Source organism: Podarcis liolepis, assembly GCF_965112155.1.
Source record: "Podarcis liolepis genome assembly, chromosome: Z".
Taxonomy (NCBI): domain Eukaryota; kingdom Metazoa; phylum Chordata; class Lepidosauria; order Squamata; family Lacertidae; genus Podarcis; species Podarcis liolepis.
Genome location: NC_139570.1, coordinates 50,876,952 through 50,894,225, shown reverse-complemented (window position 1 = coordinate 50,894,225; position 17,274 = coordinate 50,876,952). Strand labels below are relative to the sequence as shown.

Genomic DNA, 17,274 nt, shown 5'->3' with positions numbered 1-17,274 from the left:
TAAAATACGACATCACACATCTCAGATGAGGTCGTCTTTTTTTGCGCGGCGTCTGCGCGATTCCCGACCCCTGGGTTAGGGGGTAGGGGTTAGAGGTTGGGGGTCAGGGTTAGGGGTCAGGGTTTGGGAGTTAGGGGTTAGGGGTCAGGGGTCAGGCTTTGGGGGTTAGGGGTTTGGGTTAGGGGTCAGGCATTGGGGGTTAGGGGTCAGGCATTGGGGGTTAGGGGTCAGGCATTGGGGGATAGGGGTTAGGGATCAGGCATTGGGGGTTAGGGGTCAGGCATTGGGGGTTAGGGGTTTGGGTTGGGGGTTAGGCCTTAGGGTTGGGGGTTAGGGGTCAGGCATTGGGGGTTAGGGATCAGGCATTGGGGGTTAGGGGTCAGGCATTGGGGGTTAGGGGTTAGGGGTCAGGCATTGGGGGTTAGGGGTCAGGCATTGGGGGTTAGGGGTTAGGAGTCAGGCATTGGGGGTTAGGGGTTAGGGGTCAGGCATTGGGGGTTAGGGGTTTGGGTTAGGGGTTAGGCCTTAGGGTTGGGGGTTAGGGGTCAGGCATTGGGGGTTAGGGATTAGGGGTCAGGCATTGGGGGTTGGGGGTTAGGGGTCAGGCATTGGGGGTTAGGGGTTAGGGGTCAGGCATTGGGGTTAGGGGTCAGGCATTGAGGGTGGTTAGGGGTCAGGCATTGGGGGTTAGGGGTTAGGCATTGGGGGTTAGGGGTTGGTGTTAGGGTTAGGGTTAGGGGTCAGGCATTGGGGGTTAGGGGTTTGGGTTAGGATTGGGGGTTAGGCCTTAGAGTTGGGGGTTAGGGGTCAGGCATTGGGGGTTAGGGGTTTGGGTTAGGATTGGGGGTTAGGCCTTAGAGTTGGGGGTTAGGGGTCAGGCATTGGGGGTTAGGGGTTGGTGTTAGGGTTAGGGGTCAGGCATTGGGGGTTAGGGGTTAGGGTTAGAGGTCAGGCCTTAGGGGTCAGGCATTGGGGGTTAGGGGTCAGGCATTGGGGGTTAGGAGTCAGGCATTGAGGGTTAGGGGTCAGGCATTGGGGGTTAGGGGTCAGGCATTGGGAGTTAGGGGTCAGGCATTGGGGGTTAGGGGTCAGGCATTGGGGGTTAGGGGTCAGGCATTGGGGGTTAGGGGTCAGGCATTGGGAGTTAGGGGTCAGGCAATGGGGGTTAAGGGTCAGGCCTTAGGGTTGGGGGTTAGGGGTCAGGCATTGGGGGTTAGGGGTTAGGGGTCAGGCATTGGGGGTTAGAGGTCAGGCATTGGGGGTTAGGGGTCAGGCCTTAGGGTTGGGGGTTAGGGGTCAGGCATTGGGGGTTAGGGGTCAGGCCTTAGGGTTGAGGGTTAGGGGTCAGGCATTGGGGGTTAGGGGTTTGTGTTACGGTTGGGGGTTAGGGTTAGAGGTTAGGCCTTAGGGGTCAGGCATTGGGGGTTAGGGGTCAGGCATTGGGAGTTCGGGGTCAGGCATTGGAGGTTAGGGGTTTGGGTTAGGGGTTAGGCATCCTTCCGGAAGCTTCCGGGCTCCGGGTTCGAGTCAGAGGTCAGGCCTTCGGGTTCCGGGTTCGAGTTAGAGACCCTCCTCCTCCCGGGACCCTGGGCTTCCGGAAGCTTCCGGGCTCCGGGTTCGAGTTTAGGCCTTAGGGGTCAGAGCTCAGGCCTTCGGGTTCCGGGTTCGAATCAGAGCCTCTCCGGCCTTAGAGACCCTCCTTCCCGGACTCCGGCCTTCCGGAAGCTTCCAGGTTCCGGGTTCGAGTTAGAGACCCTCCTTCTGGGACCCTGGGCTTCCGGGTTCCGGGTTCAAACTCAGTCCTTAGAGGTCAGAGGTTAGGCCTCTGGGTTCCGGGTTCGAGCTCAGGCCTTCGGGTTCCGGGTTCGAGTTAGAGCCTCTCCTCCCGGGACCCCGGCCTTCCGGAAGCTTCTGGGCTCCGGGTTCGAATCAGAACCTCCCCACCATTAGAGACCCTCCTCCCGGGACCCTGGGCTTCCGGAAGCTTCCGGGTTCCGGGTTCAAGTCTCCCCACCATTAGAGACCCTCCTCCCGGGACCCTGGGCTTCCGGAAGCTTCCGGGTTCCGGGTTCAAGTCTCCCCAGAATTAGAGACCCTCCTCCTCCCGGGACCCCGGGGTTTCCGGAAGCTTCCGGGCTCCGGGTTCGAGTCCTGACCTCCTGCTTGCTCATCCAGTTGTCGACTTGCTCGGTGTCCCGGTAGAAGAGCTGGAGGTCCATGCACTGTTCGTACTGCTGGCGCCGGACTTCCCACAATTCCAAGAGGGCGGCTCTCTCCTCCGATAGGACGCTCAGCTGGGGGGGCGGAGACGGGGAGAGAGGTCAGAGGTCGGGGGCGGGGAAACGAGAGGAAACGGGTTTTTTCGGGGGGGGAAATGTGGAAAAAATGAGATTTTCAATCCTGAACATTTCCTAATAATTTCTCAATTATTTCCCACGAATTTCCCAATAATATTCTAATAATATTCTCATCATATTATTTTCATTTTAATATTCTAATTATTTCCCAATGATTCCTCAGTAATTTGTCAATAGTTCCCTAATGATATCTCAATCATTTCCCCATCATTTCCCAGTAATTTCTCAAGAACTTCCTAATCACTTCCCAATAATTTCTCCATTTCCCAACCATTTGCCAATCATTTCCTAATCATTTCCCAATGATTTGTCAATAATTCCCTAATGATTTCCCAATAATTTTTCAATCATTTCCTAATAATTTCCAAATAATCTCCCAATGATTTCTCAATCATTTCCTAATCATTTCCCAGTAATTTCTCAATAACTTCCTCATCATTTCCCAAAAATTTCTCCACCATTTCCTCAATAATTTCCTAATAATTTCTCAGTAATTTCCTAATCATTTCCTAATGATTTCTCAATAATTTCCTCAATAATTTGCCAATCATTTCCTAATCATTTCCCAGTAATTTCTCAAAAACTTCCTCATCATTTCCCAAGAATTTCTCCACCATTTCCCAACCATTTCCTCAATCATTTGCCAATCATTTCCTAATAATTTCTCAGTAATTTCCTAATCATTTCCTAATGATTTCTCAATAATTTGCCAATATATTTCCTTCCCTCCTTCCTTCCTCCCCTCCTTCCTCCTTCCTTCCTCCCCTCCTTCCTTCCTTCCTCCTTCCTTCTCTTTCCTCCCTCCTTCCCTCCCTCCATTTCCTTCCTTCCTTCCTTCCTTCCTTCCTTCCTTCCTTCCTTCCTTCCTTCCTTCCTTCCCCCTTCTCTCCATCTCCTTCCTTCCTTCCTTCCTTCCTTCCTTCCTTCCTTCCTTCCTTCCTCCATCCCCTCCTTCTTTCCTTTCCTTTCCTTTCTTCCCTCCCTCCTTCCCTCCCTCCCTCCCTCCCTCCCTCCCTCCCTATATTTCCTTCCCTCCTTCCTTCCTCCCCTCCTTCCTCCTTCCTTCCCTCCCTCCTTCCTTCCTTCCTCCTTCCTTCTCTTTCCTCCCTCCTTCCTTCCTTCCATTTCCTTCCTTCCTTCCTTCCTTCCTTCCTTCCTTCCTTCCTTCCCCCTTCTCTCCATCTCCTTCCTTCCTTCCTTCCTTCCTTCCTTCCTTCCTTCCTTCCTTCCTTTCTTCCTTCCTCCATCCCCTCCTTCTTTCCTTTCCTTTCTTCCCTCCCTCCCTCCCTCCCTATATTTCCTTCCCTCCTTCCTTCCTTCCTTCCTCCCCTCCTTCCTCCTTCCTTCCCTCCCTCCTTCCTTCCTTCCTCCTTCCTTTTCTTTCCTCCTTCCCTCCCTCCATTTCTTATTCCCTCATAATTCCCTCATAATTTATCAACAATTCCCTAATAATTTCCCAATAATTCCCTAATAATTTCCCAATAATTCCCTAATAATTTAACCCTTACCTTCTCTCTCACTTCCGCAGAAGCATAATGTCCGGCCGCAAGGAGGGCTTGTCCCGATTCGTCGGCCGACTTGAAACTTGAAATAATTCCCTAATAATTTCCAAATAATTCCCTAATAATTTCTCAACAATTCCCTAATAATTTCTCAACAATTCCCTAATAATTCCCTAATAATTCCCTAATAATTTCCCAACAAATCACTAATAATTCCCTAATAATTTCCAAATAATTCCCTAACAATTTCCCAACAATTCCCTAATAATTCCCTAATAATTTCTCAACAATTCCCTAATAATTCCCTAAAAATGTCCAAATAATTCACTAATAATTCCCTAAAAATTCCCTAAAAATTCCCTAATAATTTCCCAATAATTCCCTAATAATTCCCTAATAATTTCCCAATAATTCCCTAATAATTCCCTAATAATTTCTCAACAATTCCCTAATAATTCCCTAAAAATGTCCAAATAATTCCCTAATAATTTCCCAACAATTCCCTAATAATTCCCTAATAATTTCCCAATAATTCCCTAATAATTCCCTAATAATTTCCCAACAAATCACTAATAATTCCCTAATAATTTCTCAACAATTCCCTAATAATTCCCTAAAAATGTCCAAATAATTCCCTAATAATTTCCCAACAAATCACTAATAATTCCCTAATAATTTCTCAACAATTCCCTAATAATTCCCTAAAAATGTCCAAATAATTCACTAATAATTCCCTAAAAATTCCCTAATAATTTCCCAATAATTCCCTAATAATTTCCTAATAATTTCCCAACAATTCCCTTAAAATTTCCCAACAATTTCCTAATAATTCCCTAATAATTTCTCAACAATTCCCTAATAATTCCCTTAAAATGTCCAAATAATTCCCTAATAATTTCCCAATAATTCCCTAATAATTTCCTAATGATTTCCCAATAATTCCCTAAAAATTCCCTAATAATTTCCCAATAATTCCCTAATAATTTCTCAACAATTCCCTAATAATTCCCTAAAAATGTCCAAATGATTTCCTAATAATTCCCTAATAATTTCCTAATAATTCCCTAAAAAATTCCAAATAATTCCCTAATAATTCCCTAAAAATTTCCAAATAATTCCCTAATAATTTAACCCTTACCTTCTCTCTCACTTCCGCAGAAGCATAATGTCCGGCCGCAAGGAGGGCTTGTCCCGATTCGTCGGCCGACTTGAAACTATCTTCGTGGGCATCAATTTCTCCCTGCGGGGGAAAAAAATTGATTTATTAAATGTGATCAAATTAATCAGGTAATAAAGAGCAATGAAATAAATGGAAAATTCAATTCAATAAAGGTAATGTAAATAAAAAACAAATTTAATTAATGTCATTTAAAAACGAACACAAATTAAACGTAACAAACGCCGCCTAAAAATGCTTAAAAATTAAAATTAGTGTCATTTAAAAAGGCATAAAAATTAAGTGTAACAGATACCATTTAAAATTCATAAAAATTAAAATGAATAAATGCAAAAATGCATAAGAATTAAATTTAACGTCATTTAAAAAGGCATAAAAATTAAAATGAATAAATGCAAAAATGCATAAGAATTAAATTTAACGTCATTTAAAAAGGCAAAAAAATTAAAATTAACGTCACTAAAAATGCATAAAAATTAAATTTAACGTCACTAAAAATGCATAAAAATTAAAATGAATAAATGCAGAAATGCATAAGAATTAAATTTAACATCATTTAAAAAGGCATAAAAATTAAAATGAATAAATGCAAAAATAAATAAAAATTAAATTTATCATTTAAAAAGGCATAAAAATTGAATTTATCGTCACTAAAAATGCATAAAAATTAAAATGAATAAATGCAAAAATGCATAAGAATTAAATTTAACGTCATTTAAAAAGGCATAAAAATTAAATTTAACGTCACTAAAAAGGCATAAAAATTAAATTTAACGTCACTAAAAATGCATAAAAATTAAATTTAACGTCATTTAAAAAGGCATAAAAATTAAATTTAACGTCACTAAAAATGCATAAAAATTAAAATTAATAAATGCAAAAATGCATAAGAATTAAATTTAACATCATTTAAAAAGGCGTAAAAATTAAATTTAACGTCACTAAAAATGCATAAGAATTAAATTTACCGTCACTAAAAATGCATAAAAATTAAAGTGAATAAATGCAAAAATGCATAAGAATTAAATTTAACATCATTTAAAAAGGCATAAAAATTAAAGTGAATAAATGCAGAAATGCATAAGAATTAAATTTAACATCATTTAAAAAGGCATAAAAATTAAATTTAACGTCATTTAAAAAGGCATAAAAATTAAATTTAACGTCACTAAAAATGCATAAGAAATTTAACATCATTTAAAAAGGCATAAAAATTAAAATGAATAAAGGCAAAAATGCATAAGAATTAAATTTAACATCATTTAAAAAAGCATAAAAATTAAAATGAATAAATGCAAAAATGCATAAGAATTAAATTTAACATCATTTAAAAAGGCATAAAAATTAAAATGAATAAATGCAAAAATGCATAAGAATTAAATTTAACGTCATTTAAAAAGGCAAAAAAATTAAAATTAACGTCAGTAAAAATGCATAAAAATTAAATTTAACGTCACTAAAAATGCATAAAAATTAAAATGAATAAATGCAGAAATGCATAAGAATTAAATTTAACATCATTTAAAAAGGCATAAAAATTAAAATGAATAAATGCAAAAATAAATAAAAATTAAATTTATCATTTAAAAAGGCATAAAAATTAAATTTATCGTCACTAAAAATGCATAAAAATTAAAATGAATAAATGCAAAAATGCATAAGAATTAAATTTAACGTCATTTAAAAAGGCATAAAAATTAAAATGAATAAATGCAAAAATAAATAAAAATTAAATTTATCATTTAAAAAGGCATAAAAATTAAATTTAACGTCACTAAAAATGCATAAAAATTAAATTTAACGTCACTAAAAATGCATAAAAATTAAATTTAACGTCACTAAAAAGGCATAAAAATTAAATTTAACGTCACTAAAAATGCATAAAAATCAAATTTAATGTCATTTAAAAAGCCATACAAAATAAATTCAGTGTCACGTAAAAATTAGTAAAATTTGCTGACGCCGAAAGAATATTAACCTTGTGTTCTTGATGACGGTCAAGAAGGGCTTCCGCCCCGGCGACGTCGTTAGCAAGTTCGTCAGCGTTGATCAAAGCCTTCATTTCGGTGACCCAGCTGGTGAGGTCGCGGAAATCGGCCAGGAATCGCTGGAGGCTTTGGGGGGCAATTTTTTTGGGGGGGGAATAGAATAATTTAATAATAGTAATAATAGTAATAATAATAGTAATTATCAGTAGGGGGCAAATTTTGGGGGGCAAATAGAATAATTTAATAATAGTAATAATAGTAATAATAATAATAGTAATTATCAGTAGGGGGCAAATTTTGGGGGGCAAATAGAATAATTTAATAATAGTAATAATAGTAATTATCAGTAGGGGGCAAATTTTGGGGGGCAAATAGAATAATTTAATAATAATAATAATAGTAATAATAGTAATTATCAGTAGGGGGCAAATTTTGGGGGGCAAATAGAATAATTTAATAATAGTAATAATAGTAATAATAGTAATTATCAGTAGGGGGGAAATTTTGGGGGGCAAATAGAATAATTTAATAATAATAATAATAGTAATAATCATAATAGTAATAATCATAATCATAATAATCATAATAATCATAATAAGAAATAATTATAATAGAATATGATATGATAGAATAATAATAAATTTAATTATTCAAATTTTGGGGGGAAATATAATTTAATAATAATTATAAGAAGAGGAAGTGTAAAGAAGAAGAAGAAGAAGAAGAAGAAGAACATAATATAATAATAGAATATTATATTATTAATAATAATAATAATAATAATAATAATAATAATAATAATAAAAGTAATAATAACAGGAACTGTAAATAATAATAATAATAAGAAGAAGAAGAAGAAGAACAGGAAGTGTATAATATAATAATATTATTAATAATATTAATAATAGAATATAATAATAATAATAGGAAGTAATAATAGTAACAATAATAATAATAATTTGAACTAATAAGAACGAACGAGATTCATTCATAAAAGGAAAGAAACCAAAGCAATCCAAATTAATTAATTACAGTCACTAAAGGAATAGAATTCCTTACTAAAAACGAACGAGGTTTATTGAAAAAAGGAAAGAAACCAAAGCAAGAAACGTGAATTAATTAATTAAATGAATCCAAAAAAATTTGATTTAATTAAATTTAAATTTAATTTTAAAAAAATTAAAAAAAATTAATATAATTTAAATTAGATTTAAAGAATTAAAAATTAAAAAAGAATTTTAAAAGGAATTTAATTAAATTGAAAAAAGTAAAAAAGTAAAAAAGTAAAAAAATAATTTAATTAAATTTTAAAAAGTAAAAATCAAAAAAGAATTTAAAAATTAATTTGATTAAATTTTAAAAAGTAAAAATTAAAAAAGAATTTAAAAATTAATTTCATTAAATTTTAAAAAGTAAAAATTAAAAAAGTAAAAAATTAATTTAATTAAATTTAAAAAAGGAAAAAGTAAAAAAGTAAAAAATGAATTTAATTTAAATTAATTTTAAAAATTGTTAATTAATAAAAAAAAAAAGATTTCTGCCAAGTCGGAAAACGAGTTTAGAAAACGGGGCCGCCGCCCCCTCACCGGTAGGAGTCGTTCAGGTGGGCGTGCCTCTCGGCGGCCCGGGTGCGAATCTGCTCCCAGTTGGCCACCAGTTCCTCCCGCTTGACGTGGATCTGGGGGGCGCTGGGGGGGTGGGACTGCTGGAGACGGTCGGCTTCGGCCCCCAGAGCCTTGACCTGGGGGGCGGGATAGAGGGGGGAGAATGAAGTCTTTCCTTCCTTCCTTCCTTCCTTCCTTCCTTCCTTCCTTCCTTCCTCCCCTCCTTCTTTCGTTTCCTTTCTTTCCTCTCTCCTTCCCTCCCTCCCTATATTTCCTTCCTTCCTTCCTTCCCTCCCTCCTTCCTTCCCTTCTCTCCGTCTCCTCCCTCCCTCCCTCCCTCCCTCCCTCCCTCCCTTCCTTCCTCCCCTCCTTCTTTCCTTTCCTTTCTTTCCTCCCTCCTTCCCTCCCTCCCTATATTTCCTTTCCTTCCTTCCTTCCTTCCTTCCTTCCTTCCTTCCTTCCTTCCCACTCTCCTTCCTCCCTCTTTCCCTCCCTTCTTCCCTCCCTTCCTTCCTTCTACCTTTCTTCCCCCTCCCTCCCACTCCTTCCTTCCTTCCTTTCGTCCCTCTCTCCTTCCTCCGTCTCCCTCCTTCCCTCTCATTCCTTCCTTCCTCCCTCCCTCTCTCCTTCCCTCCTCCTTCCCTCTCTCCCTCCTTCCTTCCTTCTCTCCTTCCTTCCCTCCTTCCTCCTCTCTCTCTCCTTCCTTCCTCCCCTCCTTCTTTCCTTTCCTCCTTTCTTTCCTCCCTCCCTCCCCCTCTTTCCCTCCCTCCCTTCCTTGCTTCCTTCTACCTTTCTTCCCCCTCCCTCCCTCTCTCCTTCCTTCCTTCTCTCCCTCCTTCCTTCCCTCCCTCCCTCTCTCCTTCCTTTCTTCCCTGCTCCTGTTTCCTCTTTCTTCTCCTCCTCCCTCCCTCCCTCCTTCCTTCCTCCCTTCCTTGTTCCCGATGGTCCAATCGAGCGCCGGCCCCGCCCACCTTGTCCTCCAGGGCGGCCAGATCCCTCTCCAGCCCCTCGTGTTTGCGCAGGAGAGCCTGGACGCCGGCGAGATCCCTCTTTTTTCCCCTTCTCTCCGTCTCCTTCCTTCCTTTTCTCTCTCCTTCCTTCCTTCCTTCCTCCTTCCCTTCCTTCTCTCCCTCCTTCCTTCCTTCCTTCCTTCCTCCCTCTCTCCTTCCTTCCTTCCTTCCTTCCTCTCCTCCTTCTTTCCTTTCCTTTCTTTCCTCTCTCCTTCCTTCCCTCCTTCCTTCCTTCCTTCCTCCCTTCTCTCCGTCTCCTTCTTTCCTCCCTCCCTCCCTCCCTCCCTCCTTCCCTCCATTTCCTTCCTTCCCCCCTTCTCTCCCTCCTTCCTTCCCTCCCTCCTTCCTTCCCTCCTTCTTTCCTTTCCTTCCTTCCTCTCTCTTTCCTTCCTTCCCTCTCTCCTTCCTTCCCTCCCTCCCTCCTTCCTTCCTTCCTTCCTCCTTCTCTCCGTCTCCTTCTTTCCTCCCTCCCTCCCTCCCTCCCTCCTTCCTTCCTTCCTCCTCTCCGTCTCCTTCCTTCCTTCCTTGCTTCTCTCCCACCTTCCTTCCCTCCCTCCCTCTCTCCTTCCTTCCTTCCTTCCTTCCTCCTCTCCTTCTTTCCTTTCCTCCTTTCCTTTCTTTCCTCCCTCCTCTCTATTTCCTTCCTTCCTTCCTTCCTTCCTTCTCTCACTCCTTCCTTTGCTCCTTCCTTTCTTCCCTGCTCCTGTTTCCTCTTTCCTCCGCTCCTCCCTCTATTTCCTTCTTTCCTTCCTTCCTCTCTCCTTCCTTCCTTGTTCCTGATTGGTCCAACCGCCCGCCGGCCCCGCCCACCTTGTCCTCCAGGGCGGCCAGATCCCTCTCCAGCCCCTCGTGTTTGCGCAGGAGAGCCTGGACGCCAGCCAGATCCCTTCTTTTTCCCCCTTCCTTCCTTCCCTTCTCTCCGTCTCCTTCCTTCCTTCCTTCCTTCCTCTCTCTCTCTTTCCTTCCTTCCTTCCTTCCTCTCTCTCTCTTTCCTTCCTTCCTTCCTTCCTTCCCCCCTTCTCTCCCTCCTTCCTTCCCTCCTTCCTTCCCTCCTTCTTTCCTTTCCTTTCTTTCCTCCCTCCTTCCCTCCCTCTATTTCCTTCCTTCCTTCCTTCCTTCCCCCTTCTCTCCGTCTCCTTCCTCTCTCCTTCCTTCCTTCCTCCCCTCCTTCTTTCCTTTCCTTTCTTCCCTCCCTCCCTCCTTCCCTCCCTCCCTCTCTCCTTCCTTCCTCCTTCCTTCCCTCCTTCCTTCCTTCCTCCTCTCCGTCTCCTTCCTTCCTTCCTTGCTCTCTCCTTCCTTCCTTCCTTCCTTCCTCCCTCCCCTTCTTTCCTTTCCTTTCCTCCCTCCCTCCTTCCCTCCCTCCATTTCCTTCCTTCCTTCCCCCCTTCTCGCCATCTCCTTCCTTCCTTCCTTCCTTCCTTCCTCTCTCCTTCCTTCCTTCCTTGTTCCCGATTGGTCCAATCGCCCGCCGGCCCCGCCCACCTTGTCCTCCAGGGCCGCCAGATCCCTTTCCAGCCCCTCGTGTTTGCGCAGGAGAGCCTGGACGCTGGCCAGATCCCTTCTTTTTTCCCCTTCCTCCTTCCCTTCCTTCCTTCCTTCCTTCCTCTCTCCTTCCCTCCCTCCCTCTATTTCCTTCCTTCCTCCCTTCCTTCCTTCCTTTCCTCCCTCTCTCCTTCCTTCCTTCCGTCTCCCTCCTTCCCTCTCATTCCTTCCTTCCTTGATCCTTTTTCTTTCCTTCCTTCCTTCCTCCCTCCATTTCCTTCCATCCTTCCCAGCCCCGCCCCTCCTTCCCAATTGGTCCAACCGCCCGCCGGCCCCGCCCACCTTGTCCTCCAGGGCCGCCAGATCCCTTTCCAGCCCCTCGTGTTTGCGCAGGAGAGCCTGAACGCCGGCCAGATCTCGTCCGAAATCGTCGGACGCCATGAGTTGCTCCTTCTCCTTGATCCAGCTGATCGTTTCGTCGACGTCTCTGCGGGAATAGAAAAAATAATAATAATTATAAATAATTATAATTATAACGCGAAAGAAAATGGAAGAGGAGAAAAGGGGAAAAAAAAGAAATTAAAATGAAATTCACAAGGAAATGAATTGAAATGAAATGAATTTAATTGAAATTAAATGAATTTAAATTAAATGAAATGAATTTAAATTCAATTAAAAAAGGAAAATAAATGGAAATGAAATGAAAGGCAAGAAATTGAAATAAAATAAAATAAAATACAAGAAACTAAACTAAAATAAAATAAATCAAAATAAAATGAAATGAATTAAAATAAAATAAAATGCGATAAACTAAACTAAAATAAAATGAATCAAAATAAAATGAAATGAAATGAATTGAAATAAAATAAAATAAAATGAATTGAAATAAAATAAAATAAAATGAATTGAAATAAAATAAAATGCAATAAACTAAACTAAAACAAAATGAATCAAAATGAAATGAAATGAAATAAAATAAAATAAAATGCAATAAACTAAAACTAAAATAAAATGAATCAAAATAAAATAAAATAAAATGAATTGAAATAAAATAAAATGCAATAAAGTAAACTAAACTAAAATGAATCAAAATAAAATAAAATAAAATGCAATAAAATAAAATGCAATAAAGTAAACTAAACTAAAATGAATCAAAATAAAATAAAATAAAATAAAATAAAATAAAATAAAATGAATTGAAATAAAATAAAATGCAATAAACTAAACTAAACTAAAATGAATCAAAATAAAATAAAATAAAATAAATTGAAATAAAATAAAATAAAATGAATTGAAATAAAATAAAATGCAATAAACTAAACTAAAATGAATCAAAATAAAATAAAATAAAATAAATTGAAATAAAATAAAATAAAATGAATTGAAATAAAAATAAAATGCAATAAACTAAACTAATCTAAAATGAAAATAAATAAAATAAAATAAATTGAAATAAAATAAAATAAAATGAATTGAAACAAAATAAAATGCAATAAACTAAACTAAACTAAAATGAATCAAAATAAAATAAAATAAAATAAAATAAATTTAAATAAAATAAAATGAATTGAATTGAAATAAAATAAAATGCAATAAACTAAACTAAAATAAATCAAAATCAAATAAAATAAAATGAATTGAAATAAAATAAAATGAAATAAACTAAACTAAACTAAACTAAATCAAAATCAAATCAAATCAAATAAATTGAAATAAAATAAAATAAAATAAATGGAAATAAAATAAGGAAAAACCGGCCACCTGTTGAAGCGCTGGACTTCGGCCGCCCCAAAAAGCTTCCCCTGCCTCTGGAGAGCCAATCCCTTCAGCCGCTGCCAGGAAGCGTTGACCTCTTCCTGTTTGGAGCGGATCACTTCCTCTTCCGGGTGCTGCTCCTGGGGAAAAGGGAAGCGACAGGGTGAGATGGGAAGCGATCCAAAATCCATTTATTTTCGCCCCGATAAATGCGAATTAAGGGGTCGTTTCGCTGGGGTGGTTTGAGGGCAAAGGGGTTCACTTCGTTGACTTCCTTTCTTCCCTCTTTCCTTCCTTCCTTCCTCTCTCCTTCCCACTCTCCTTCCTTCCTTCATTTCTCCCTCCCTCTCTCCTTCCTTCCTTCCCTCCCTCTCTTCTTCCTTCCTGCTTCCCTCCCTCCTTTCCTTTTCTTCCTTCCTTCCCTCCTTCTTTCCTCCCTCTCTCCTTCCTTCCTTCCCTCCCTCTCTTCTTCCTTCCTTTCTCTCTCCCTCTCTCCTTCCTTTCTCCCTCCCTCTTCTTCCTCCCCTCCCTCTTCTCCCTCTCTCCTTCCTTCCTTCCTTCCTTCCTTCCTTCCTTCCTTCCTTCCTTCCTTTCTCCTTCCTTCCTTCATTTCTCCCTCCCTCTCTCCTTCCTTCCTTCCCTCCCTCTCTTCTTCCTTCCTGCTTCCCTCCCTCCTTTCCTTTTCTTCCTTCCTTCCCTCCTTCTTTCCTCCCTCTCTCCTTCCTTCCTTCCTTTCTCTCTCCCTCTCTCCTTCCTTTCTCCCTCCCTCCCTCCCTTTCTACATCCTCTCCTTCGTCCTTCCTTCCCTCCCTATCTCCCTCCTTCCTTCCTTTCCTCCCTCTCTCCTTCTCCCTCCTTTCCTTCCCTCCCTCTTTCCCTCCTTCCTCTCTCCCTCCTTCTTTCCTTCCTTCATCCTTCCTTTTACCTGGATTAGGTTCCCGGCAAACTGGTTCACTTCGTTTACTTCCTTCCTTCCCTCCCTCCCTCCTTCCTTCCTTCCCTGCTTCTCTCCTTCCTCCCTTCTTCCCTTCCTTCCTTCTCTCCAACCCTCCTTCCTTCCTCCTTCCTTCCTCTCACCTGGACCAGCTTCCCGGCAAACTGGTTCACTTCGTTGACTCTTTCCTCCCTCCTCCCTTCTTCCCTTCCTTTCTTCCCTTCCTTTCTTCTCTCCCTCCTTCCTTCCTTCCTTCCTTCCCTCCCTCCCTCCCTCCCTTTCTTTTTCCCCTGCTTCTCTCATTCCTTCCTTCCTTCCTTCCTTCCTTCCTTCCTTCCTTCCTTCCCTGCTTCTCTCCTTCTTCCTCCCTCCCTCCCTTCCTTCCCTCCCACCATCCTCCCTCCCTCCCTCCCTCCTTCCTTCCTCCTTCCTCCTTCCTCCCTTCCTTCCTCTCACCTGGACCAGGTTCCCGGCAACCTGGTTCACTTCGTTGACTCTTTCCTCCTTCCTTCCTTCCTTCCTTCCTTCCTTCCTCTCTCCTTCCTTTCTTCCTTCCTTCCTCCCTCCCTCTCTCCTTCCTTCCTCCTTCCCTCCCTTCCTTCCTTCTTTCCTCCCTCTCCTTTCCTCCCTCTCTCCATCCCTCTCTCCTTCCTTCCTTCCTTCCTTCCTTCCTCCCTCCCTCCCTCCCTCCCTCCCTTCCTTCCTCTCACCTGGACCAGCTTCCCGGCAAACTGGTTCACTTCGTTGACTCTTTCCTCCTTCCTTCCTTCCTTCCTTCCTTCCTTCCTTCCTTCCTTCCTTCCCTCCCTCCTCCCTCCTTCCCTCCCTCCTTCCTTCTTTTCCTCCCTCCTCCCTTCCTTCTCTGTTTCCTTCCTTTGTCCTCCCCCTTCCTTCTTTCTTTCCTTAATCTTTCTTTCTTTTTTTAACTTCCTTCCTTCCCTGCTCCTGTTTCCTTCCTTCCTTCCTTCCTTCCTTCCTTCCTTCCTTCCTTCCTTCCTCCTTCCTTCCCTCCTTCCTTTCTTCCCTGCTTCTCTCCTTCCTTCCCTCCTTCCTTCCTTCCCTGCTTCCTTCCTTCCTCCTTCCTTCCCTACTTCCTCTCACCTGGACCAGCTTCCCGGCAAACTGGTTCACTTCGTTGACTCTTTCCTCCCTCCTCCCTTCTTCCCTTCCTTCCTCCCTCCCTCCTCCCTTCTTCCCTTCCTTCCTTCTCTCCCTCCCTCCCTCCCCTTCCTTCCTTCCTCCCTCCTCCTTCCTTCCTTTCCTCCCTCCTCCCTTCCTACTCTGTTTCCTTCCTTTGTCCTCAACCTTCCTTCTTTCTTTCCTTAATCTTTCTTTCTCTTTTACCTTCCTTCCTTCCCTGCTCCTTTTTCCTTCCTTCCTTCCCTCCTTCCTTCCCTGCTTCTCTCCTTCCTTCCTCCTTCCTCCCTTCCTTCCTCTCACCTGCACCAGCTTCCCGGCAAACTGGTTCACTTCGTTGACTCTTTCCTCCTTCCTTCCCTCCTTCCTTTGTCCCTCTTTCTTTCTTTCTTTCTTTCTTTCTTCCCTCCCTCCTTCCCTCCCTCCTCCCTTCCTTCTGTTTCCTTCCTTTTTCCTCTCCCTTCCTTCTTTCTTTCCTTAATCTTTCTTTCTTTTTTTACCTTCCTTCCTTCCCTGCTCCTGTTTCCTTCCTTCCTTCCTCCCTCCCTCACTCCCTCCCTCCCCTGCTTCTCTCCTTCCTTCCCTTCCTCCTTTCTTTCCTCCCTCCCTCCTTCCTTCCTTCCTTCCTCCTTCCTCCCTTCCTTCCTCTCACCTGGACCAGCTTCCCAGCAAACTGGTTCACCTTCGTTGACTCTTTCCTCCCTCCTCCCTTCTTCCCTTCCTTCCTTCCTTCTTCGTTCCTTCCTTCCTTCCCTCCCTCCCTCCTTCCTTCCTCTCTCCCTCCTTAATTCCTTCCTTCCCTCCTTCCTTTGTCCCTCTTTCTTTCTTTCTTTCCTCCCTCCCTCCCTCCTTCCTTTCCTCCTCCCTCCCTTCTTTGTTTCCTTCCTTTTTCCTTCCCTTCCTTTCCTTAATCTTTCTTCCTTTTTTTACCTTCCTTGCTTCCCTGCTCCTGTTTCCTTCCTTCCTTCCTCCTTCCTTCCCTCCCTCCCTTACTCCTTCCTTCCTTCCTCTCACCTGGACCAGCTTCCCGGCAAACTGGTTCACTTCGTTGACTCTTTCCTCCCTCCTCCCTTCTTCCCTTCCTCCCTCCTCCCTTCTTCCCTTCCTTCCTTCCTTCCTTCCTTCTCTCCCTCCCTCCCTCCTTCCTCCCTTCCTTCCTCTCACCTGGACCAGCTTCCCGGCAAACTGGTTCACTTCGTTGACTCTTTCCTCCCTCCTCCCTTCTTCCCTTCCTTCCTCCCTCCCTCCTCCCTTCTTCCCTTCCTTCCTTCTCTCCCTCCCTCCCTCCCCTTCCTTCCTTCCTCCCTCCTCCTTCCTTCCTTTCCTCCCTCCTCCCTTCCTACTCTGTTTCCTTCCTTTGTCCTCAACCTTCCTTCTTTCTTTCCTTAATCTTTCTTTCTCTTTTACCTTCCTTCCTTCCCTGCTCCTTTTTCCTTCCTTCCTTCCCTCCTTCCTTCCCTGCTTCTCTCCTTCCTTCCTCCTTCCTCCCTTCCTTCCTCTCACCTGCACCAGCTTCCCGGCAAACTGGTTCACTTCGTTGACTCTTTCCTCCTTCCTTCCCTCCTTCCTTTGTCCCTCTTTCTTTCTTTCTTTCTTTCTTTCTTTCTTTCTTTCTTTCTTCCCTCCCTCCTTCCCTCCCTCCTCCCTTCCTTCTGTTTCCTTCCTTTTTCCTCTCCCTTCCTTCTTTCTTTCCTTAATCTTTCTTTCTTTTTTTACCTTCCTTCCCTGCTCCTGTTTCCTTCCTTCCTTCCTCCCTCCCTCACTCCCTCCCTCCCCTGCTTCTCTCCTTCCTTCCCTTCCTCCTTTCTTTCCTCCCTCCCTCCTTCCTTCCTTCCTTCCTTCCTCCTTCCTCCCTTCCTTCCTCTCACCTGGACCAGCTTCCCAGCAAACTGGTTCACCTTCGTTGACTCTTTCCTCCCTCCTCCCTTCTTCCCTTCCTTCCTTCCTTCTTCGTTCCTTCCTTCCTTCCCTCCCTCCCTCCTTCCTTCCTCTCTCCCTCCTTAATTCCTTCCTTCCCTCCTTCCTTTGTCCCTCTTTCTTTCTTTCTTTCCTCCCTCCCTCCCTCCTTCCTTTCCTCCTCCCTCCCTTCTTTGTTTCCTTCCTTTTTCCTTCCCTTCCTTTCCTTAATCTTTCTTCCTTTTTTTACCTTCCTTGCTTCCCTGCTCCTGTTTCCTTCCTTCCTTCCTCCTTCCTTCCCTCCCTCCCTTACTCCTTCCTTCCTTCCTCTCACCTGGACCAGCTTCCCGGCAAACTGGTTCACTTCGTTGACTCTTTCCTCCCTCCTCCCTTCTTCCCTTCCTCCCTCCTCCCTTCTTCCCTTCCTTCCTT

General features: G+C 42.6%; 1 protein-coding gene across 1 annotated transcript in view; it reads right to left on the bottom strand.

Moving 5' to 3' along the window:
• The window catches only part of LOC310697917 (spectrin alpha chain, non-erythrocytic 1-like), a gene marked incomplete at its 3' end in the record, with an annotated part of 74,146 nt that overhangs the window by 29,593 nt on the left and 27,279 nt on the right, over positions 1-17,274 (bottom strand). Inside the window, exons 6-11 of the mRNA XM_083484519.1 lie at positions 12,882-13,015; positions 11,463-11,607; positions 8,611-8,765; positions 7,015-7,150; positions 4,998-5,099; positions 2,157-2,294 (exon numbers count right to left, since the gene is read on the bottom strand). Of these exons, the coding sequence (XP_083340645.1) occupies positions 2,157-2,294; positions 4,998-5,099; positions 7,015-7,150; positions 8,611-8,765; positions 11,463-11,607; positions 12,882-13,015 (810 nt within the window). The remainder of the gene's footprint in view (positions 1-2,156; positions 2,295-4,997; positions 5,100-7,014; positions 7,151-8,610; positions 8,766-11,462; positions 11,608-12,881; positions 13,016-17,274) is intronic.